This window comes from Papio anubis, chromosome 1 (assembly GCF_008728515.1).
Source record: "Papio anubis isolate 15944 chromosome 1, Panubis1.0, whole genome shotgun sequence".
Lineage (NCBI taxonomy): Eukaryota > Metazoa > Chordata > Mammalia > Primates > Cercopithecidae > Papio > Papio anubis.
The window spans coordinates 35,065,720-35,089,427 of record NC_044976.1 but is presented as its reverse complement, the minus strand read 5'-3'; the positions used below and the strand labels follow the sequence as shown (position 1 = coordinate 35,089,427).

At 51.4% G+C, this 23,708-nt stretch overlaps 1 protein-coding gene across 1 annotated transcript in view; it reads left to right on the top strand.

The window, feature by feature from the left end:
* The window catches only part of GRIK3 (glutamate ionotropic receptor kainate type subunit 3), a 238,962-nt gene that overhangs the window by 168,243 nt on the left and 47,011 nt on the right, over positions 1–23,708 (top strand). Inside the window, exons 6-9 of the mRNA XM_003891606.5 lie at positions 6,515–6,688; positions 7,287–7,430; positions 12,809–12,916; positions 16,125–16,238. Of these exons, the coding sequence (XP_003891655.1) occupies positions 6,515–6,688; positions 7,287–7,430; positions 12,809–12,916; positions 16,125–16,238 (540 nt within the window). The remainder of the gene's footprint in view (positions 1–6,514; positions 6,689–7,286; positions 7,431–12,808; positions 12,917–16,124; positions 16,239–23,708) is intronic.

Here is a 23,708-nt window from a genome sequence, read left to right as displayed (position 1 = left end):
ATCCAAAATTCAGAACAACTTTCCAAGGGAGATAGACTCTCCCAGTTTTATAGAAACGTGGAAACTGAGACTCGAAGTCACTCTGCAAGAAAGGGGCAGAGCAAGGATTTTTTCGCAGCAGGAAGCTGTCCAGCTCCAAAGCGCTCTGCTGAAACCTACCATGCTGAAAGTCCACAACAAGTGTTCCCTGGCCTCCTCTGGCCGGCTCAGATTCCACACAATGCCTGGCCATGTTGGTTCAGGCATGGTAATTGAGGTCAACGGGGAAACGGAGCCTCCTGAAATCCCAGCAGTGCCTATGCTTCACCAGTTCCAAACCCCTCTGATTTTAGGACTGGACATTGTGGCTCACACCAGTAATCCCAACTCTGGGAGGCCAAGGCAAGGGGATCGCTTGAGGCCAGTATAAGATCAGCCTAGGCAACATAGTGAGACCCTATCTCTACAAAAATTAAAATATTAGCCAGGCATAGTTGGACAGACCTGTAGTCCCAGCTACTTGGAAGGCAGGCTGAAGCAGGAGGGTTGCCTGAGCCCAGGAGTTAGAGGCTGCGTGAGCTATGATGGCACTGCTGCACTCCAGCCTGGGGAACAGAGCCAGACTCTGTCACGTTAAAAAAGAAAGCAAGAAGAAATCCCTCTGATTTTCCTCTTTACGCATTTGAGGCCAGCAGCAGGGCAGTTTGCACTCCCCATTGACTGGTGGGGAAACCTGGCATCAGGCACTCCCCGAAGTTTCATAGCAGATCAGTGACAAGAGGCCTTGGCTCCTGACTCCCGGTTCTGTCGTGGCTGTTCCAGCTTACTGTCCTTCCTCCCACACAATCTGAGGGTCAGAAAGAATGGACCCTTCCGGGGAGGCACAGCCCCTGCAATACACACAATTCTGCAGTGGAGTATGGGGCGGGGTCTACCAGAGTATCTCCCAGCAGAACCCCATCGGTCAGAGCACCAGCTGTGTCCCCCTGGTCTTCTCCCTCAGTCATATCCTGCTTCTGGTCTTCAGGATCCTCTTCCAGCCCTGTTGCTGATACCTCTACCTCGTGATCCTCCCTCTTTGTGCCCATTGGTCAGTTGTGGCTTATTTAGGAGCACAGTGGCATCTGGCATTTATCTCCTTCCCTTTAGGAAACCCGCATCACCAACTCTTCGCCTCTAAAAAATTCTCCAAATTTGCTTCTTCCATGCAGAAGACATTTTAATTACCCCAGCTGCCATTATCTGTTCCAACCAGCTTTGAGCCATTCCCAGATAACCTCGCATTAATCAGCCCCAGCTGAGCCCCTGGTACATGTCATGTGTAGGTAAAAGCCTGGAGGTGAAAAAAGAATTATAATAAATTAATAGATAAGCAATCACAATTAATGCCACTTCCCAGCAATAACAGTTATATCATGGGGAAGATATTTTCATCTGTCATTCCTTAAGGCGATGTTTTCCAAGCTTCAGCTCCTACCCATTCAGACCCATGGGGTGCTAATGAATTAGTCTATTATGTTATGCTGAATGTTTCTAAAAGGTCCCTCGTCGATACTGAATTCAGTGTGTCAACATTTGGCATCGAGAACGCAACTTTTTGCCAAGCAACAAGGTTGCACACAGTTCACAGTGTACAGCACTTGGGGTCTTGGCCCTGGGCAGTCTGAACAACAACAAAAAAAATAGAGCTGGACAAAACAGCCTCTTCACCAGCTCCCCATTGTCATTGTCCTCGTGTCACGGGGATGGGGGCACTCTGTGCCTCGGGCCCTACAACACTTTGCGGCTAAGCCCAGGCTCAGGGATGACAGGGAGGAAGGTGATCCCAGGCACTGCCACCCCAACCTGCCCCCTCCTGGGCTGTGATCAGCTACAGCCTCTGTGTCAGTCTCAACAGACCAAATGCTGCCTCTGGAGACCAGAAGGGCTGTTGCCACCAGCACCCAAGCCCCCACCAAGGCCAGAGATGCCGCCCTTCACACTGAGTCAGGTTGGCCTTTGGTTACCTAGATGAGGGTGAACCGAGTCATGGAGGCCCTGGGCAGTCTAAAGCTTTGGCATCTTTCAAGCCTCAGATATCAGGTCAACACTGAATTGGAGAAGAGGCTGAACGCCATGCGAGGAAAGGTGAGGAGGGCGCCCCCTGTAGGCAGAGCTCAGCTTCTCTTCCATGGCCACAGTAGGTCAGCCCTGGTCCCAAACTTGCATAACACCACTGTCCAAAACGAAATCCTTCCAGCTCCCCAGACCCTCCTGGTTGAAAGGCAGTTTGGAGAAGATCTCATCCTCCACCCGAGGCAGTTTACCCACCCTCTCCTAAACTTCCAGTCTGTAGATAACCCCAAATTAATCAGCCCCAGCTGAGCCCCTGCTACATGTCATGTGTAGGTAAAAGCCTAGAGATGAAAAAAGAATTATAATAAATTAATAGATAAACAATCACAATTAATGCCACTTCCCGGCAATAACAGTTACATCATGGGGAAGATATTGGGTTGGTGCCATTAAAAATAATAATAAAAGCCACAATGACTTTTGCACTAACCTAGTATTTTCATCTGCCATTCCTTGAAGCTCCCCCGGAGAGGAGGATGTGAAACACTTGTGGCTACATTCCAGGCTCTTCCCGGTGATGTTTAAGTGCCCCAGGAGCCAGTCAGTTGGCTGACCCTTCTTTCCACTTTGAGTAAAAGGAATATTCAGCCCACAGCTCATAGGGGAGACAGACCCAGACACAAGCAGTTGTTACCAGTGGCGTGAAAGCCCAGAAGTCTCAGGATAAGAGCAGAATCGCCTCTGACCCATTCTGTTGTGCATGTGTACAGGAGCAATCAGGAGAGGCTTCCTGGAAGAGGTGACGCTTGAACTGATTCTTGGAGAATAGCTTACCCAAGGGAGGTCAAGGAGACAGACATTCTTGCCAGGAAATAGAAGGCATACGAAGGTGCTGGACAGAGGAATGAGAAGCAGGACGAAGGGGACAGGGTTCGGCGAGACTGGGAAAGGGAGGCTAATGCAGTTGGGTGTTCCTGGGACAAAAAATGAGAGAGGGTAGGAAGGAAAGTGAGGCTGGAGGGGTGGAGAGCTTTGGAAAACTGTACTAAGGAATTTGTACTGTATTCTGAAAAGACTACAAGGAGTCGTGGAAGTATTTGAAGTGTGGAAATGACAGGCTTGGATTTATACTTTAGAAAGATCCCTCTAGTCCCTGCCTGGAGGTGACTGCCCTGGCAGTGGGCATGAGTTGGGGGCTGGGCGGTCAGAGCCTCTGGGTAGGAGGAGATGCGTCATCACAGGGGAGAGGGAGGGCTCTGGAGCTGGGTAGCCTGCTGTTTACTCTCACTCCCCAGATACAGAAACTTGAGCAAAAGGCCTAATATCTGTGTGGTTCAATTCTTTCCCTCCTAGTAGAGTGGAGTAATAACAATAATTATAATAAATATTATAAATATAAAATAATACCCTCCTAGTAGAGTGCCTATGTAAATCAAATGAGTTAATACAAATAAGGTACTTTGAACAATGCCTACCGTTCTGATATTTGTAGGTGCTCAGTAGATGTGAACTGACTGTGACTGTTCTGATATTGCCAAGAGGAGTAAGGTAGGAAGACCCCAACCTATGTCTGCCCTAGGGGCTATACCCAGTAGCTGTCACAACCTGCTGCCAGACGAGGCAGAACATAAACATGTGTCAAACACATACGTGATGTTTAATATGTCCCAGACACGTTCTAAAGACATCTACAAACTCAATTCTTTTCCATGACAACTCTATGTGGTAAGTGACGTTATCAACCCCATTTTGCAGATGAGGCAACTGAGGTGAGGAGAGAGGGTGAAACTGGAGCCCAGGTGGTCTGGCCCGTGTCTGGCTGCCTCAGGGAGCCACCCTGGAGGAGCCGAGGGAGGGAGACCTCTCCTGGAATGTTTATTCTCTCCCCTCCTTGCCGCCTTTCTCTGATTCGGGAGGCATCCTGATCTAAACCCAGACCCATCTGTGTGTGTTTCTCAGTCACGAGTATCACTTAGATTTGTGGCTTCTCAAAACACAGACTCCCCAGGCTCCACCACAGACTGTGCAACAGAGTATCTAGGTGTGGTTCATACTCCACAAAAATAAAATCCCCAAAGACAATTCTGATGCACATCTCGTCCTGGACACCCGCCGGCGACGTAGAACACAGAGAGTTTGGAGTAAGACGATCAATGATGCATCAGTCAATGTTTGACAGCTAGCTCTCTGAAAGGGAGAAAAAGACATAACACAGAAATCCTGATTCGTAATGCTTGCAAATTTCCATGGTACAAATACTCCTACCATGGCCAATACCAAGCTAGCCATGTAATGTCACTGAAGGCAGAGTTAGGAAGAAATGCTAACATTCAGCTCTCACTAGCCAGTGTGAGCCAGTGGCAGCACACCATTGAAACAGACCTGGGTACAAATTCAACTCTGACTTGTATGAGCTGTGTGACCTTAGGTAAGTCACCTCACCTCTCTGACTCTCTTTTCTCATCTATAAAAATAGAATAGAGTGCTATTCAATGCCTTCCTCACAGGAGGACTGTGAAGATGAAGCCATGGAGTCCATGTGCAGGGCTGAGCACTGCCACCCCCCACTCCTTATTGACACTGGGGTCACAGAGACACCCTCTGGCCATCTCAGAGGGAAGCCCCCATCTGCTGAAGCCCCCCCCCTCCTGCTGTCACCTAGCCCCTTCCCAGTCCCAGACCTGGAGTCAAGGCTGTATTTGTTTGGGCAAGCTTGGGACCAGACTTTCTTGCCTGGGCTTAAGTCTGCTCCAAACCCCTTCCCTACTCCCCAAATCATTGAACAGGAAACCAACACAGTGCATTCCAGAAGGAGGCCACTTTGGGGGTGCAGGAGGAACAGGAGAAGTTTAACACCCATTAGAAATATTGCTCAGAGACCAGAGGACGCCAGTCCAGCGTGAAAGGGCTCTAGGCTTTATCAGTCATCATCTTTTCATGAATCATTGTTGATTTCACCAAAGCTGTGGTTGCGATGGGGCTGGATGCTCCCCATGACGGTGGCAGTCACAGAGAGTCAAGCACAGCCCAAGTGTGTCCCCAGCCTCTCCCTCCCAGCACCAGATGGAGTGACTAAGTGGGGGGCCCAGGGGAGAAAACAGGCTGGGGGCCAGAAGGAGGGCAGCTTAGCGAGGGGAGAGTGTGGGAGAGTACAGACAATAGATGAGGAGGAGCTCAGACAGTGACCTCAAGACTCAGTTTCTCCACTAGTGGGATAGGGCCAATCTAGACTGTGCAAGTATGTATTTCCAAAAATCCAAACCATGAGTCTCATGAAAATATAGAAGGAACATGTGTCAGAGATGGATTCAACTCACTAACAAGAGAACCAGTAGGATGGAAAAGCTGACTCAGGGAGCGTTTGAGGAATTGGGTATTTATAGGTGGGGTTAGGGGGAGCACAGACTAAGACTTCTAGGTTGGATAGAAAAAGGATTAATGTCCTGTAAGGCACTAAAACCACAACCTTGGGGAGTATCTCCTCTATGTGACAAAATTATGCAAATTAACCCAGAGTCTAAGCTTTTAATGAGTAGCTGGCAACGGGGTCAAACCCAGGTGCCTTCTCCAGAAGAATGAAGTAGTCCTGGTAGGCCTGGTAAACCATGTTTCGTTGTCATGTTGGAAAAGCACGCTGCTCTCCTTCTGCCTGATTTCGAGGTTTGGGGTGGTTTTCAACAGGACAGAGCTCAGCTTTGTTCCTCACTCCCACCCGCAACCTCTTCTGCCACCGTCTCTCCCAGCTTAGGGACACCTGGCTTCTCCCTCCGCCCGTTTCCCCTCTCTGCCTCCTTCCTTCACCAGCCTACCCTGCCCCCAGAGCCAGAGCTACAGGGCGGGGCTAGAGCCAGCCTCATCTGTATTGAGACCCTATTCTCCTGGACCCTTGGCAGGGCCTGCCTGGCCCACAACAGACAGGCTGACCGCTGCTCGGCTGCTCCTAGGAGGCAGGGGATGGGGAGGTCCTGTCTGGGATCGGGGGAAAAGCAGGAGAGAAGAGGGCCATACTTTTTGAGTCCTAGGCAGAAAAGACTGTTTTTAAATATCCTCTTCTAGGGGGTAAAATGCTCCCTTCAGCCTCCCTCTGTGTGACAAGATGCCCAGAACTAGTAGGTCTCACCTTTTGAAAGGAAGCAGCATCATTAAGCTTCCTCTGCATGTGAGGCTGGGTATTTTATGTGAACTATTTCACTGGGTCCTAGAAAGGGTAGTGAACCCCATTTGTGGATGAAGAAACAGGCTGAGATCCCCTGGTTATCATGGGGGGGTCAGTTGCCCAAGTTCTGAGTCCGACTCCAGGTGCAGTGGTCCTATGGGCGCTCCTGTGACTACCCCGAGATCCTGCACCCCTCCTGCAGGGCTCTGCAGGGAGCTGTGACCTCAGGCCCTGGGGCGACCCTGATTAGGGGGTGGGTAGGAGGTGGGGCTGAGTTCTCAGTAGTGTGCATGCCTTGATTTACACAAACCTGTCTCTATCCAGGATCTCTATGCTTTAGACCTGGAGCCCTACCGCTACTCAGGCGTGAACCTGACGGGATTCCGGATTCTCAACGTGGACAACCCACACGTCTCGGCCATTGTGGAGAAGTGGTCCATGGAGCGACTGCAGGCAGCTCCCCGGGCCGAGTCTGGCCTGCTGGACGGAGTGATGATGGTATGGCGGCTGGGCAGGGCGAATTCCAGGGGCTCCCCACCTGCCTGCCTTCTCTTCTTCTCTACTTCCTCTTCTTTCTTTCTTCCCTCCACCACTTCTCTTCTTGAGACCTTCCATGTGTCAGCCAGACCCCAGGCTAGGGACTGGGGACACAAACGTGAAACAGACAGTCCCTCCCCAAGGGACCCCATCTGATGGGGATCCAGACATGTAAGCAAAAGGTCACAGAGAACAGGAATAAAGCCCAGAGATGCTGATCACAGAGGACCTCAGGCTGTGACACACAGGTGTGAAGGCCGAGGGGGCAGAAAGAAGAAGGTGTGGTCAGGGCCTAGGTGTCAGAGGTGGGGTGGAATGGGTGGGCAGGAGAAGGTCTGAGCTGCAGAGGGTGGTGCTCAGGGTGTCTGCAGAGCAGCAGAGTCAGTCAAGCCTGACCACTCCTCAGAGGCGTGGACAGAGTCACCTCCAGGGCCTCCAGGCCTGTTTGCTCACCAGGACATCATGTCCCTATGGCAGGGGAGGAGAAGGGAGACAGGACAGGGTGGGCTGAGGACTAGAGGACCTTGGGAGCCACTCTCAGGCAGGCCCTTCCCTGCAGACTGATGCAGCCTTACTGTACGACGCTGTCCACATCGTGTCCGTGTGCTACCAGCGGGCGCCACAGATGACCGTGAACTCCCTACAGTGCCATCGGCACAAGGCCTGGCGCTTTGGCGGCCGCTTCATGAACTTCATCAAGGAGGTAAGTGCCCCGCAGCCCCCACCAGGGTTGTCTCCCCGGGGCTGTGGGCCCTGCAGAGCAGCAGAGTGGTCTGGGAGTCAGGTAGGACTGATTCTCCTTCCTGTGACCTCAGGCAAGTTGCCTCATGTCTCTGAGCCTCAGTTTCCCATGTGAAAATGGGCTCCATAGGACCAAGCTTATGGTATGATTGAGGGGCATACATCTTGGGCACGTGGTAAGTGCTCAGCAGGTGGTCAGCAGTGCCAGCAGGATACAGCATGGGCTCGAAAGTACAACAGATGTGGGTGTTTGCTTCCTGGCTGTATGACCTTGGGCAAGCTGGAGAGCCTTGCTGAGCCTCAGTCACCTCATCTGTGAAATGGGTATATGAAAGCATAACCTACCTCATGGGCATGTCAGATGAAGTTAGACATTGCTTGGAAAGTGCTTAGTGCAGGAGGAGGGTCAATACATAATAATCAGCCCCACAAACTCATCTTCACATCATGGGCCCACTGACCAACTTCCCAGCCAGCACCCTCACTGGGACGCACCTCTGCTGGCACCAGCTCTCTTGTGAAAAACCCCATCAATGGAGCTGATTCTAGAGAAACCAGAGAACATGGAACCTGTCCTGCTGCCAAGACCTTGGAACACACAGTGCCTACTTTTATTTCAAAGGCTTCTCCATCTGCCCCTGTCCTCGTAAGCTTTGGGTGGCAGGGCTTATTGTCCCCATTTTATGGATGGGGAACATTAAGGCCGGAACTTGCATCCTGGCTCCATGACAACTAGCTGCGTGACTTTGGGTGAGATGATTAACTCTTTGATCTTCAGTATGGTATAGTGAGTGCCTGCCTCCAGGCGGTGTTGGGAAGACAGTGAAAAACTATGTGCAAAGCACCTAACCCAGGACCTGGCCAGAGTCAAATCCCAGCAGATGATAGACAAAGAAAGTTCGGGAGGACAATATCTAGGCAGAGTTATCCTGGGCCAGAGGGAGTGACCATGTCCAAGGTAACACCAAGGGCCGTGGGGGAAGCCTTCTGAAAGGACTCCGGATGGAAAGGATAGATGAGCTCTCTGTAACAATCACAGTGGGCCAGAAGTGAAGCTGGCTGCCTTCTTAGGAGCACACTCATTTATTCAATCGCACTTTGTCACTGGCAACTGGGTTCCAGGCTCCCAGCTATGCCCTGGGGGTCCAACAGGGCTAAAACAGACTCACTCGCCTGTGCACACGCAGAGCCTAGAGAGGGAGGCATTCATCAGGTCACGGCACTAATGGAGAGAATCCCATATGTAAAGGAAGGTAGCTCTACGAGAGCAAACAGCAGAGAAACTCCCCACCTTGGAAGGGGGTTGAGGGAGGGCAGCTTCCCCTGACGTCCCAAGTTCACCATTGCTGCTTCCAGATGAGACCAAGTACAGCTCCTCTCACACAGTAGAACAATCAGTGTGGATAAGATACAGGCTTTAGGGCACCACACATGTGTCTTTGGATCTCATCTCTACCTCCTCGCAGCTGTGTGGCTTCAGACAAGTTACGGGACATCTCTGAGTCAGTTTCCACACCTGGCAAACTCCACCTCACAGTTATTGTAAGAGATCAATTCAGTGTCTGGCTGTAGTTCCTTCACCCCTAGAAGGGACTCCAGTCCCAGATGTTTTGGTATAGGAGGGCCTGATGATCCCTTCTCATCCAGCTTCTCATCCCTCAAAACTGCACAGGACATCCCACTGTCCAATGCCCTGAGCAGGGCCCTGGCTGGGCGATCATTGGCTTGCTCTCAGGGAACTCTGAGACCTGACTTTCGGCCCCCTGCACCCCCTTCCTCAGCAGGCCTCCTGCTGAGCAGCCATGTGTGAGGCCACTGTGAGGGTCTCAGTGTCCCAGGCTGCAACTTGGTCCTATTGCTCCTCTGGCTCAATTGGGAAATTTGGGAGCCTTAGGAGCCAGACAAAAGTGACTTGGAAGCTTCACCACTTTTTAACTGCATGACCTCGGACAAGCTACTGAAGCTTTCTGTGCCTCCGTGTCCTCCTCCATCCAGTGGACATAACAATAGCACCTTATCATCGGGTTGTTCTGAGGATTAGTGAGTTTCAGCACGTGTGTCACACTAGGGACAGCACCTGGCTCATAGCAGGTGCTGAACAGGTTGGCTGCCGTCACCGTTACGTCCGCTATCGCTACTGTTATCACTGTGCCTTCCTGTTTGCTAATGGGGTTCCACTACCAGATCTCCAGGCCACATTGTTTCAGTAACACCCACCCTGTTCACACTTTACCTCTCAACCCTTGGAAATTTTGAGGCTCAGCTGTGAGTCCCTGAGGGGAGCAGATTCACCACTGCCCGCCATAGAAAGAGGAGCTCTGTTCTCCTTCCCAGGCCCAATGAGTGACCCTCACTGCTCACATTCCCTTACAGAACTCTTTCAGAAACATTTATCCTATCTCCATTTTAGGTCCATGGACGTGGCCAAGGCCCAGAGTAGCCCCGTGGTGCCTGTGGTCCCACAGCTGGCCACAACCAAAGCTCAGATGCCTGCCTGAGCCCAGCACAGTCCTCCCTCATACCATTTCCAACTTGCCCGTCTCCCCATCTGATTGCATGACAGTAAATCATTTTAAAGACTTGGCATTTCTGAGCGGAGCTGGAAAATACCAGGCCGGAGTTCAGAGCGTGTGAAGCATCTTTCATTTAGCAAGTCCTGAGCGGTGGCTAGAGGGGGCGGGCAGCGCAGGAAATGTCACGGGGAGGAGCTGTCTGCACTCCCTGGCCTGCCCTGCCCACCCGCCCACAGACAGGCCGTGCACCTGCTGGCATTTAATGCCTCTGTAGCTGACAGGCAGGAAGGCTTTCCTCACAGTGCAGGTTTGAAGGCACCTGCTGTGATTTCCCCTGGGTGCCAAGAGATAGCCCGAGGGCATGGGGCCCACAGAGGAGAGAAGACAGAGGGACTGGGGAGCCAGCCTGAGGGAAGCTGAGCTTGCCTGTGAAGTCATAAACAGTGGCTTTTACCTTCTCTGATGCATCTTTTAATCTCTGTTCCCGACCCCTTGGTCCCCAGCTCCCTAGGCGCCATGTAAGCTTCCCCAACTCCACCTTGGGTGCCTCGACCCCAGGCCTTTCAGCGCTGCTACTGCAGCTAATCTGTCTTGTCCCACCCAGTACTTGAGACCTGCATCATTCAGTCCCTCTTTGAGCCTCAGTGTCCACATCTGGAACATGGGGGCAATGCTGATGCCCACCTGGCAGGGTCACAGTGAGAACTGAATGAGCTCATGTGGGGAAGGATAATAGCCCTCTGTGACCAGCTTTCTACTGGAGCCTTGGGCCAGGGCCCAAGTGACTGGTCCTCCCTTCCCAGCCAGAGGCCAGCCCTAATCTAAGGGAGCTGAACAGAGGGAAGGCACGAAGGAGAAATAATAACCTCTGTCACATCCTTGTGATCGTGTATGCAGGCACTGTGCCCAGCGCTCTATATGCCTTTTCATACCTGTGAAGTAGGTAATTTCTCTCTTCCTGAAGCTCAGAGTGGTTGCTTTGTTTGTGCAGAGCCCACTTTCTAACCACTTTGGTTTTATAGCTTCCTCTCCTCCAAAGCATGGCCCCACTGCCTGATTTTTTATGCACATTTACCCACCTACCCATTTGCCTGGAAAAGTGTCTTAGAGCTGCCCATGTGCTTGGAGATGTCTAAGGATTTTCATTTGGGATTTGTCAATAAAACTCCAGGGAACTGTGGACCCATGACCTTGTGGGTTGAACTGTGAGTGTATGCATGGGTGCTGGGGGCATTCCGCAGGGAGAGGCTGTGGAGCCCGATTCAGAATCTGCAAGGGAGCAAGGCTCGGAGTGGTTAGGAACCCAATGCGGCAAAGCAAGGACTGGGAACCAGGCTCCCACTACTCAGACCTCCTTCCATTGCCCCGTGCCTCTTCTCCGGATATCCTCCCTCCCTCGTCCACCCTCTCTCTGGCCCAGTCTGGCTGTGTGAGCTCCCAGATTTTCTCCCCTCCTCTTGCTCCCAAGCCCACATTTGTTCCCAAGGACTCCAGGATGTGTGGGCCTTGTTCTTGCCACTGACACAGAAGGCTCGGGTATTTAACTGTGCACCAGCTGCCATCCTAAGTTCTTGGAGGAGGGAAACAGGTCCAGACTGAGGTGTGGGGCCCTGGGATCCCAGGTTCTAGTTTGGCTTTGCCTCTTGTTCTACTCTGAGCTTGGACGACCCATGACCCCCTTGAGGTCTGCTTCGTCGTCTGTAAAGTGGGAACCAACCTCCCACGGCTGCTGTGGAGGTTACAAGGCGTGAACAATGTGAAAGGACCTTGTAGACTCAATGTTCTCGGCCCGCAGGAAAGATGCTATCTAGAATCAAGTCAGCAAGCTTTCTCTGTAAAGGGGCACATAGAAAATAGTTTAGGTTTTGCAGGCCACACAGTCTCTGCTGCAACTAGCCAATTCCACAGTTGCAGCACAAAAGCAGTATGTAAACACGGGGGCATGGCTGTGAGCTAATAAACCATTTACAGAATCAGCCAGGGGCCAGGCTGACCCTCCAGCCATAGTATGCCAACCCCTGATGTAGAAGATGGAGCTTTTCCCACTTTAGGTCTGCCCCAACCTCTGCCTGCCTCTCTGTGTGTTAATGATGCTAATGACGATACAAAAATAACAAAAAAGCTACCACGTATTCAGGGTTCATCTTGTGCCAGGGACCATTCTCAGTATTTTATATGGCTTATCTCATTTCACTCTTACAGCATTTGGTAAGATGGATGCAATGATTAGTTCCATTTTACAGATGAGGAAACTGGGGCAGAGGGGTAAAATGAAATACCCAAGGTCACATGGCTAATTGTGGTTGGACCCAGCATTCAGACCCCGGAGTTCTTAACCACAACACACATGGGACTGGAGTTGGGAGGCGGGGGTGGGGGGTTATTTCAGTCTCCCCTGCCTTTCAGGGGGCTACGCCAAACATCTGGTTCTACAGCCAAGGCCAGCTTGGCCCTTTGGCTTTTCTGCTTCTTGGCAGGCCTTGCCTGCCCCACCTCTGCCCGCCTGCCTGCCTGCCTGTCTCCCAGGATCTGACATGGGCTCCCCCTTCCCATGACTTCAGGGCAGGGACTCATTTGAGCGCATCCAAGATCGATGTTGTACACGAGAAGGTGCAAATGTAAAGCTGGCTAAAGAGCATAATAGAATTTATGGAAATCGCTGGCTCGCACCGCAGCCCGAGCAATGATGGAGGTGATTATTAATTAATCATGGTCTTGGGGGAACAGTATCAGTGCAAGGAGTAATTAAAATGAAGCATTGTACAGTTGTACCGAATGATGATTTATGAGCCCGAGGACTTGCCGCTCTGCCCTCTCCCCTCCGCAGGCTCAATGGGAAGGATTAACTGGACGAATTGTTTTCAACAAAACTAGTGGCTTGCGGACGGATTTTGATCTGGACATCATCAGCCTGAAAGAGGATGGCCTGGAGAAGGTGCGTGGTCTCAGGAGAGGGAGGGCAGGCGGAGGAGCAGGGGCTTCTTAAATCTCCTAGGGCAGACCTCAGGCAGAGGCCCAGAGGCAAGGGGCAAGACAGAGTCCAGCTGCCCCTCAGGGATTGACTCAGTCCAGTGTAGCCTGTAGCTCTTGGGGACCCGTCAGAGAACAGGAAGGCCTGGTTGGACTGGAGGGTACAGAAGCCAGTGGCTTGGCTGTGGCAGACACCCACAGTGTCACTCTGTGCATAAGGGTCGCCGGGGATGCCTAACCTGGGAAGCATGACCAAGGCCCATGGGGTGGATGGACTGTCTCTGAGCCCCTGCAGGGCTGTCATGGAGCAGAAGGACAGACATGTTCTTGGGTAAAAATTTAAGAATACAAAAAACATAAAACCTTTCTAACCAGAGAGTGTCTCCCCTTTGAGTAGTGAGCTCACTGTCACTGGAGACATTTAAGCAAAGATAGAGCCGTTGCTTGTCTGGGAGACTGAAGGTGATTCTTACCCTTGGAAAGAAGTTGAAGCACATGGATTCTGAGTTCCTTCGCTCTGGGCTTCTAAGGCCTCTGCGATTCCAGAGAGTTTGGACCAGGAAAGCAGGCCTGCCTGGGGCTGGGGCCTCCCATCTGGCTAACATAGAGATGTTTTAATAAGGCCAATCCCAGTCCCTGGGAACCTTCAGCATATTCTGTCAATGTCAGGCTACTGGGCCAAGAAGGGAGATTTAATATGAGCCCTCAATTCACAGCATCCCTTGGGACCTGGCGTCTGGGGGCTCAGCCACACTCTGTCCCCAGCAAGTGGGTTCCTGGGAGCCACAAGGGAACCTCCACAACCCTGCAAGTTGTTGTCTATGAAATGTAGGGAGCAGAAGCCAGCGGAGTGGAGGGGCCACTTCAGATGCCTCTGGGCCTCAAGACTGATTTCTGTCCTCTCCACCCTGGCAGTGCCCAGGTTCAAGCCTTTTATGTGGATTATTTTAACATGCCGCTCTGGTTCTTGAGCCCTCCAGCCATCCGGAGTATACACACAGATGAGGCTTCCCCAAGCACAGCTCTGCCCTGCTCTAAAACTGCCCATGGCTCCCTAGTGCCAAGTCATTAAACTTTAGCTCTCCAAGAAATGCACCAAGTGGCCTCTCTGGGCCTCGTTTCCACATCTCCCTGAAACATACCCCATGGCTCCATCACACTTCCTCCCTCCTGTACCTCCAGGCTATTGCCCACACAATTGCCCTGGTTGCAAGATGTGACCTCTGTCCCTCAGGCAAAGGCCTGGCTCTGCCTAGCTCAATGCTGTCCTCCTTGTACCTGTGGCCACAGTTATTCCAGTCTCTCCCGACTTTCCCAGCGACTCATGGGAGCCACTGTGTAGGGGAGGAGGTGGCTGGGGAAGCCTCCCTATTACTCTGTAATTATTTTACGCCATATATAGTATCAGTCCCTTAATAACAGGGGTTATGGCCTCCTCTCCTAAGATCATCGGGGCCAGTTTGCTTAACCCTACACAAACTCTGTGAGTTCTCATCAAGAGATCGTCCAGCTTCTATTTAAGCTCCTGCAGTGATGGAGAGCACACTTCCTCCTCTGGCAGTGCTAGAGTGAATGCAGTATTCAGTCAAGTAGCTGTCCCACTTTTGCTCTCTCAGCTACCCATCTCTAGGGATAACCTAAAATTCTAGGGAGGGCAATTAGGTGGCACGTATGCCACTACTTCCCGCCCCGTGCCATAAAAGGCATCAATAATCCGTCATTCGAGTACTCTTTCCATCTGAGCCCACCTGCAACAATCTTCTCCAAACAGCCCTCCAGGCAGCTGGTTCAAATTGGCCATAGCTAATACTCAAGAAAAGCTCTATTATCCCTGGGCAGAGGTTAGCCTGCCAGAGGCACTCACCAGAAGCCCCGGGTCACAGCCACCCAGATTGTGAGCACAGAGCCTCCACAGGCTGGTCCTCCTCAGTCCTAACTGGCCTCACATCCCCATAGCACCTGGAATCTAACAGGGCATGCAGTCGGAGCTCAGTAGATGCTTGCTGGAGTGAAGGTTTGTGCTCTTCATGTGGCCTCTGAACAGATGTTTGCCAAGCACCTCCTGCACCCAGGTGCTCTGCTAGGCACGCTCAAGCTGAGTTTGGCTCTGAGCTCAGCCCACTTAAAAGAAGAGCCTCTTTGATGCCGTCTGCCTGTTTCCTCTCCTCATGGCCCTGGGTGGTCTACGTAGGCAGGGATCCTGCCCTGAGAGGATGCTGAGCTCCCACACACAGCCACTCTGCCTCTCATATTATCACTTCTGTTTGCTAAGCCGGGTCATAGCTGATCCAGCCAGCTCCAACCGGTGGCTTTGGGAGGATTAAGGCAGAATTACCCAAGCATAATTACATGTCTCTCTGCTATCTGCTCTGCACAGCTCTCTTAATGGGATGTTTGCATTCAGCCTCTCTGTTTAATTGATTAAGTGTCCTGAGTACCCCCCAACTGGGCCAAGGACAGAGTGGGCATGCAGAAACCTTCCTTGAGTGAGAGGAGCTGAGATCAGGCAGAGCGGGCCAGAGTTGGGTCAAAAATGATCTTCAAGAGGCCCAGGGCTTTAGGATGATTTCTAAACTTGACCTTTCCTTCTCTACCTCCAGCCTCAGGCCTAATATCCACAAGGATGCGGTAGGGAGAGAGATTATTCCACCTCGGTTTGGATGTCTGCCAGTTTTAAACGTAAAACCACAAAGCAAACCGCCTCCAAACCCAGCAGCATTTCCCAGTGAGGTCCATTCCCTCCTTGTGCTGCCACCCCCAAAGAGCCACCAAGACTGTGTCCCAAGGCAGGACCTGAAACTGACCATAGACCCCTGATTCCCTCCAGCCCCTGATTGGCATCTGCTCAGCCCTGAGACCCTTGTGGCTGCCTTCGCATTTGCTGTCTCTCTCTGCATTTTTCCCTTCAGCTGTGATGGGCTTGCCGTCAAGGGAGGTGGCAGAATTCGGGGATTCAACACCTTGGGACCCTCGTCAGGAGAGGAGGGAGAGCAGCAGGGATGTTGTCCAGAGCGGTTAACTGGAAACACAGTGGCAGTGGTGATGATGATGATGATCATGACGATGAGGCTCATGATGAATGGGAATGAGATGAAGGTCTCATTGTCGATATGGAGGAAGGATGGGTAGACCAAGAACTCGACACCCTGTTTTCTGTCTGTCTGTCCATCCAGGTTGGAGTGTGGAGTCCTGCCGACGGGCTCAACATCACAGAGGTTGCCAAAGGCCGAGGTCCTAATGTCACCGACTCTCTGACAAACAGATCACTCATTGTCACCACAGTGCTGGTAAGAGCCTGCAGCCCCTGCAGGAAGGACTGTCCAACCTGGGGGTGGGGTGGCCATTTGGGCTGAAGAGTCCCCTCTATCCCCTCCACCCAGAAGATGGAGGCTGCAGGTAGGTGGAGACATTTAGAGTTAGTAGAAAGCTTTCAGAGAGCAGCTGGAGTGCAGCAGTGCTGCTCACTGCCACGGGCGGAAGCTGCTGTGTTTTTGCATCTCACTCCCACTCACTCCCCAGTTCCTTGACGTCTGAGTAGGAACCACGCTGGATATTAAGTGGAATTAAGGGGGTTTGACTGCCCATTGCAACCTCAGTGAGGATCCGCCTCTCCCACCCCAGTTCCCATGCAAAAACTTTTCCTACAAGTCGCCCCAGCTGGGGTGGGTGCTGTGGCCACACCTCGAGAGCCCAGCAGGTGCTGGGAGCTTGTACACATGCCGCATTCTACGGTGACCCTTCTGAGAGCTGTCAACCACCACCACACCCCCTGACTGGAATCACACCCCATCTTCTCTCCATTCCCCAACTGAATAGCACCGCCTTCTCCTGACCCGTTTCAACCCAAGAAGCAACTCTGGGGGCCTCCCATGGGCTCTCTGCGCCTTTGAGCTCACACGTGGGCAGGAGAACAGACCCAGGCTGCTGGCCTCCTTGTGCTGCCAGTGCTGTGCCCACTCCATGTGTGCCTGTCCCTCCTGGAAGGCCTCAGGGGTATCCAGAGACTCAGGACAGATCCTCACAGCCCTGCTTTTGGGGGCTCAAGTCGGGCCATCCTGGGGAGAGGCAGCCCAGTCACAGCCTGGTGAATTATGACTGAAGACCCTTTGAGGACAATGCTGGCTCTAGTCAGCTCCTACTTATAATAAAGCAAATATGTTTATAAGGACCACATGCTGGGGTCAATCCTCTACACAAAAGGGAGCTCAACCTGGTTTGGATATAGTGAGGCTGCCCTGGAGCAGAACCAGGGCCAGACTGGTCACCCTATACCTGGCCCCTTCCACGGTGCTCAGATGGGGCTTGTTCTCACCCACGTGTCCCCAGAGGCAGCTGAACCATGCCCTACTGGGTGGTCTTAGGTCCTCCTCCCTGGGATGATTCACTGTATATGTGCTTGGTGGCTGGGTGGCAGATGTCATGGAACAGGAAGGGAAGTAACAGGGGAAAAGTCGTTCTTCCAGGTAGCCCAGGGAGCGGCAGATACCAGGCATCCTGTCGGCATCCAGAGATAAATGTTAGCCTGTGAGTCTCACCATCAGCCCTCGGGGTTAGGATGATTGAGAGGATCTGAGCTAAAGATGAGAGAGATCTCACGGTAGCTCCAGAAAAGCTGCTGACAGAGCCTGAGGAGGTGGTCTTGGGGGACACCTGCCCCCCTCTTTGGAGCAAGACCCCTACTAGCATCTTCCCTAAAACCACACATCCTGCTGGTCTTTATTGATCAACTTTGTTTACTAAACAAATATAAAAATCAGTCTACTAAAACCAATAAGCCAAAATGTCTCAAGAGGAACAGGGTTAAAAAAAAAAAAAACTGTGATGTAAAAATGTAAAGGATGAAAATAAACAAATAACAAGAGCAAAGGGATTAGGGTGAAGACTAATGTGCAATTAAAGAGATGTTGATGTGGATAAAAATAGAAAAGATAAAGGAGGGTTAAAAAGAGAACAAAATAAAAAGGTTAAAAGGAAAATAATAAAGAGAAAATGAAGATAAGGAATGAGATAAAAAGGAAAGATAGTAAGAAAGATGAAAAATTAAATAATTTACAGCTCTGACTAGACAAGGTAAAAAATGTAACACCCAAATGTCAAAAAGCGAAAGGATAAAAGTGTGACAAAGCTAAAATATAAAAGGGTAAAAATAAAATAATAAAAAGGTGGTAAAAGATTAAAAGCAGAGCTGCATAAAATGTGAGATATAAATAAAACACTTTTCACAAGGCAAGATTAAAAAAAAGGTAAAACTAGGATGATTTCGGAGATTAGGAAGAGAGATGATTAAATGAGCTAAGGTGATTCAGTCACAAAACAATACTCTGAACAGTAAGAGGCAAGCTAAAGATAATATACCAAAAGGATACAAAATATAAGCACCTTGAAAGACCATGGGGTTAAATTTTATTAAAATGGCAGCAGCCTGATTTCAAGGGCATAAAACCCTTCTGCAGAGGCACGGGGGATTTTTGCTACATAAGCAGAGGCAGAATCCAGGAGACACCCCATGCTCTTGACCTGTGAGTACTTACAGCTTCTCTGTCAATACTTGCAGCTTCTTGCAAAGATCCCTGACCTGCTGTGCTCACTGAGTCCCCAGAGGTTGCATTCCCAGTATCCTGCTGGTTCCTAGGAACCCCAGGGCTATGAAAGGAGAGAACCTGTCTTGGCCCGTAGCCTGGTCACAGCTCCATCTGTCCCAGAGCCTTTCAGCTGCAAGGCATCTGGGCAGACACAACCCCAGCAGCTCTTTGGGACAGGCAGTGGCACCAGGACATGAGGAAAGAACAGTTTGATGATCAAAAACACAGACCTTTGGGGTGGAGTCCTGGCTTTGATGTTGATTTGCCTTATGAACCTGAGAAATTGCTTACCCGCCCTGTGCCTCAGTTTCTCCGCCTGAAAAAGGGAGGTGATAATAGTCGTACCTACTTCGTAGAGTTCAGAGGATGAATGATTAATAAAGTGGCACAGAGTGCTAAGTGACTAAGTGACAGCTGCTATTGTTATTCATTATTATGATTACAAATCCAGTCCCCAGTGAACTCAGCTTGAATACAGCATGCAGAGTGAGAGATCTTGAGAAAACCTCCACTTCTGTCCATAGGCAGAGCCCTGAACTTCACCAAAGACCCCTGCCCATGGCCACAGGGGTGATCTCTAACACAGGCTGTTGTGTTACAAACTTAATTTGCCTTTGAATGCTTTCCAGGTTCATGGCCATTCCCTGGCTCACCACAGTCCCTCACTCTGTCCCCAGCCCTCCCTATTTGTTTACACTGGGCTGCTTCTTATAGTTGTGTTTCTCAGCTGGCCCTTGGAGGCATTAGGGTTTGCAGCCTCCTGGGTCCCTCATAGCTCTAGTCTCCTACTGAGATATAGAACTCCAGATCAACCACCACCTCACCTTCTACCTTGGCCATGGTCTCAGCTCCTGAAGCAGATATCCTGCCGCCCATGGATGGGGCCACTGACCATCTTAACCCCATGATGTAGTATCAAATACTCACATGGCCTGGGGGTGACTGATGATTCAGCTCTCTCCATCCCCAGTGTCCAGAGATCATTGGAGGGTGAGGTGTGCTTCTCCCTATGGGGCAGTGAGAGAAGCCTACTCTTCCTGGAGGCAGGGGAATGAAGGGAATGACCTCTGGAGTATCCCTAATGGGGACAGAGGATGTGACACAGTCTTTACATGGGCCTCCAAGAAAGTCTGTCTAGCCGGAAGTGTCCTCGGAGTCTCCTGGGAGAGAAGAGATGCTCGCTCCCACGCAAGGACTGGTCTAGGGCCCCCTGAAACTAGAGTTGCTCCAGATGCTCCAGAGAATATTCCCAAAAGGCTCAGCATGGTCTGCATGCCTTGGAGCCCTAGGGAATGCTCTCAGGCTTAGGCTCTCTGGGACAGCTAAAAGGTGACAGGGAGTGGCCCAGCCTGGCCCAGCCCCAGTCCCTGTGGCTGAAAATCCAGCCCCATGCTTGGCAGCCTGAATGTAGGGCCAGCACCTCCTGCTGAGAGCACAGCCCCAGCCTGTCTGGGAGGATGTTGTCAGGGCAACAGCACTTTGAGTGACAGGCAGGTCCCAAGGTACCAGTACACAACATCAAACTGCTCTGCCTCTAGGGAACAGGGCCTGGATCCAAGACCCCTGATGAGGGGGAGTTTCTCCTCCCCTTTCTTTCCCAGGAATCTGGTGTAGCAGAAAGCAGCAGCTCTGTGTGAGCTGCCCCCAAACCTACCTACTATTCTCCCCTCTCTTGAACTCCCAGCGTTAGGTGCTAAAGATGCCTTACCCTGGACAGACAGATGGACAGAGCCCTGGCACTGCCCTTTCTGGCCCCTCAGAGCCACTGGCAGCCTTCCCCATTCCTGAGATCGAAACAGCAGCAGCAGGAGCCTGGATGCCTGCCCTCCCCCACCCTCTCGCCGCCCGGCCCCAGCCTCTGTTCTGGTTCCACTCTTCCACGAGCTCATGAAAAATTCATCTGCCCAAACCTCAGCTCACACACTGAGAAAACACACCCGGCCCACTCTTCGGGGCCCAGCTTTTGAAGGTTCAAGATTCGTTTGGCTGCCGATGTGAGCCACAGTGTGGGCATGCTTGCGGGTGTGTGGGTGGGTGTGGGACCAGCTACACACGGGTATCTGGATACTAACTGATGAGTGAATTTGTGCCGTGTGCACATCGTGACCCACATAGGCTCAACTGCCTGCCAGGCAAGCCCAACACTCAGCACCCAGCAGCAGGAGAGGGGAAAAAGCTGGGGCTGGAATGTGGGCTGGGAGAACTATCCCAGGCTGGGAACCATTCTAGGCCCCTCCTGCTGGGAGAACAGGACTCCTGATACTGTGTGCTGGTTCTAACTGGCTGAAGCCAAGACCTCAGGTCCAATGTCCTTGGCCTCTGTGTCTGAGAAGGGTTAGGCAGACAGGACATCTGAAAATGTGGTGCATTTGTGCCAAGGACATTGTGTATACTTATGCGTGCATGTGTGACTGTGGGCTGACATTACCTGTCAGAAGGGAGCTTCAGAACCCAGGTATCAGGTAGCTAACCCCTGGATCCTTCCCGAATTGAGGATAACCCCCAAGTCTCCCTCTTCCAACTCCATGGGCCCTGTCACTGGGAGAGGCTTAGCACTAGGCCTGGCTTGCACGCTGGGGTAAGTGATCAGAGAGAAACCAGACCAAGAGCCCTAGCAATGGTAAGTCAGAAACGGTTATTTTTCTGGACCTCTGTTTTCTGTGACTTGTTGAAGAGAAATATTACCCCTGTTCCTACGGCTGTTCTCCCAGAGCAATAGGAGAGCGTGAAGTTATGAAATTGAGGGCACCTTCACTGAGCAATCGATTAGCAGCCGAGAGAGCTTGTGAATTGGCTGTCTGGACATTTCCAGTAATAAATTGTGAAATAGTCCATGAATAAGTAGTTGGCGGAGTTCAGAATTACCCCCTAGGAAATGTTGCAGGTCTAGAGACACATTACTAAGGCGAGCACCATTTTAATGCTCTGGGCTTTGGCTGTTAAATATGTATGCCATCCGCAAAGCACTTCCCGAAATTAATGGCATTTTACAGCTGCTCTGAAGGCAGCATATTTATATGGAGATGTATAGATTCTGGGGCTGTGGTGACTTCACAAATGAAGTGCTAATTTTAGAGGATCAGGCCAGGGAGGGGCGTGAAGACAGGGTCAGGAAGTGAGCTGTCTCAGGGACCTTTCCTGAAATGGTTTTCCACTATCAGCCATGAGTTTAACCTTTGAAGACACTGGGCGTGGCCTCTGGGCTGCAAAGGTCATTGCAGTAACCGGCCAAATAGCATACAAGAAAAAGATAAGGATGATGATGATTAATAATAATAATAATAATAATAATAATAATGGCAGCTAACAGTTGCCAGGCACTATTCTGAGTGCTTTTCATAGACTGACTCATTTTATCCTCACAACCACCTTGTAAGGCAGGTTCTATTGTTTTCTCCATTTTACAGAAGGAGGTGAATTTTGCCTAGGATTCTATGTGTGGTTGGTGGATCCTCTGGGAAAGATGGTACCTTCTCTCTAATTCTTTCCATCAGCTAAAGTCAGGGCCACCAGGTGCAGTGGTGCAACTTGTCCATTGCACAAGAGCATCAACCAAAAGACCCTGCTCGCCAGGCCCCATGCCAGGATGCAGGAGTTTTGCCCAGAGATGAATTTGCATGAAGGCAGTGCGTGAACCAGCCAATGTCCTCCATCCTCCAGCCTCAGCACTTTTCCCAGGCCCCACCTGGACTCTTCTCCAACCTTGTTGAGCTGCCTACTTGGTTGGAAGGCGAGTGAGAGAGGCACTGTGATTAAGCATGGCACCTAGCCGAGGGTCCAGCTTCCTACCCAGTTAGACTGGGAAGTGGTTTTCTCAGAATCCCTGGATAGTCAGGAATCCCTTGGGGATTCAGAGACTGCTCCACTCCCACCAACTCTTTCCCTGAAGCATCCCAAAGGACTGTTGAAAAGTTCCAGTGGATCAAGCATGGATCAGGATGGGATCTAGAGAAGTAGCACTGCTGGGAGAGAGGACCAAAGACTCAAGCCTGCCGCCACAGCGGGAGCCTAGCAGGAGGCTGCTGGTGATCATCTGCTCCTAGAACCTCTGACGAGGGTCTTCACCTGGCCTTCCACTGCCCATCCCACCCAGGGGTTTATGAGGTCAAGGGAATGACCCTGCCAGTTGATAGAAGGATGCCTGTAATCCCAGCACTTTGGGAGGCCGAGACAGGCGGATCACAAGGTCAGGAGATCGAGACCATCCTGGCTAACCCGGTGAAACCCCGTCTCTACTAAAAAATACAAAAAACTAGCCGGGTGAGGTGGCGGGCGCCTGTAGTCCCAGCTACTCGGGAGGCTGAGGCAGGAGAATGGCGTAAACCCGGGAGGCGGAGCTTGCAGTGAGCTGAGATCCGGCCACTGCACTCCAGCCTGGGCGACACAGCAAGACTCCGTCTCAAAAAAAAAAAAAAAAGAAGGATGAGGTGCCTCCATAGTTAAGCATGTGCCTTAATCTGGGCATGCGGAAATGAGCTTCCTGGTTTCCATGCATTCTGTCAGCTAACCGTGGTCACACAGTCACTAAAGGCTTGAGGCATTCCGTTACATGGGGGTGCTGAGGCAGGTCTGGGGACGTTTGGCTGACAGAAAGAGGCCTAGGAGCTATAGGCAGGAACAGGACGGGGGCGAAGGAAGGAGGTTCAGGTGAGTCAGAAGAAGACTAGAGTTGTCCAGGAACAGCCTCTAGGATGGCAGCCCTTTACCTGATTTGGGGATCTGGAAAAGCAGATTAACTCCGGAATGTCTGACCCCAGGGAACAGACAGGAGAGCCAAGCCAGACAGAGGTGCAGCTGACTGGGAAGGATTGGAACTGGATCCCATCTCTGTAGTTCAGCTCCTGTGTGATTTTGGGCAACTTACTGACCTTCTCAGAGCGTGAATTTCTTCATCTATCACATGGGAACAGTGTTACTATCTTGCAAGCTAGTGAGGCTTAAATCAAACAGTCTGTGACAAAGAGTTTAAATCAGTGCCTGGTGCAGAGTAGGAACTCAATTGTGTTGAATTTTCTGGGAGTTCAGTGCATCCATCACGGACGCGGGATGGGGCTTTGTGAGTGAAGCCGGGTAGACGGCGCTGGCAGAAGCGTGGACTTGCGTGTTGACCTGGATTTGGGGACCTTGCTGCATCAGAGCCCACAGTTGCTGCATGTCTCAACTGGATGAAGTGGA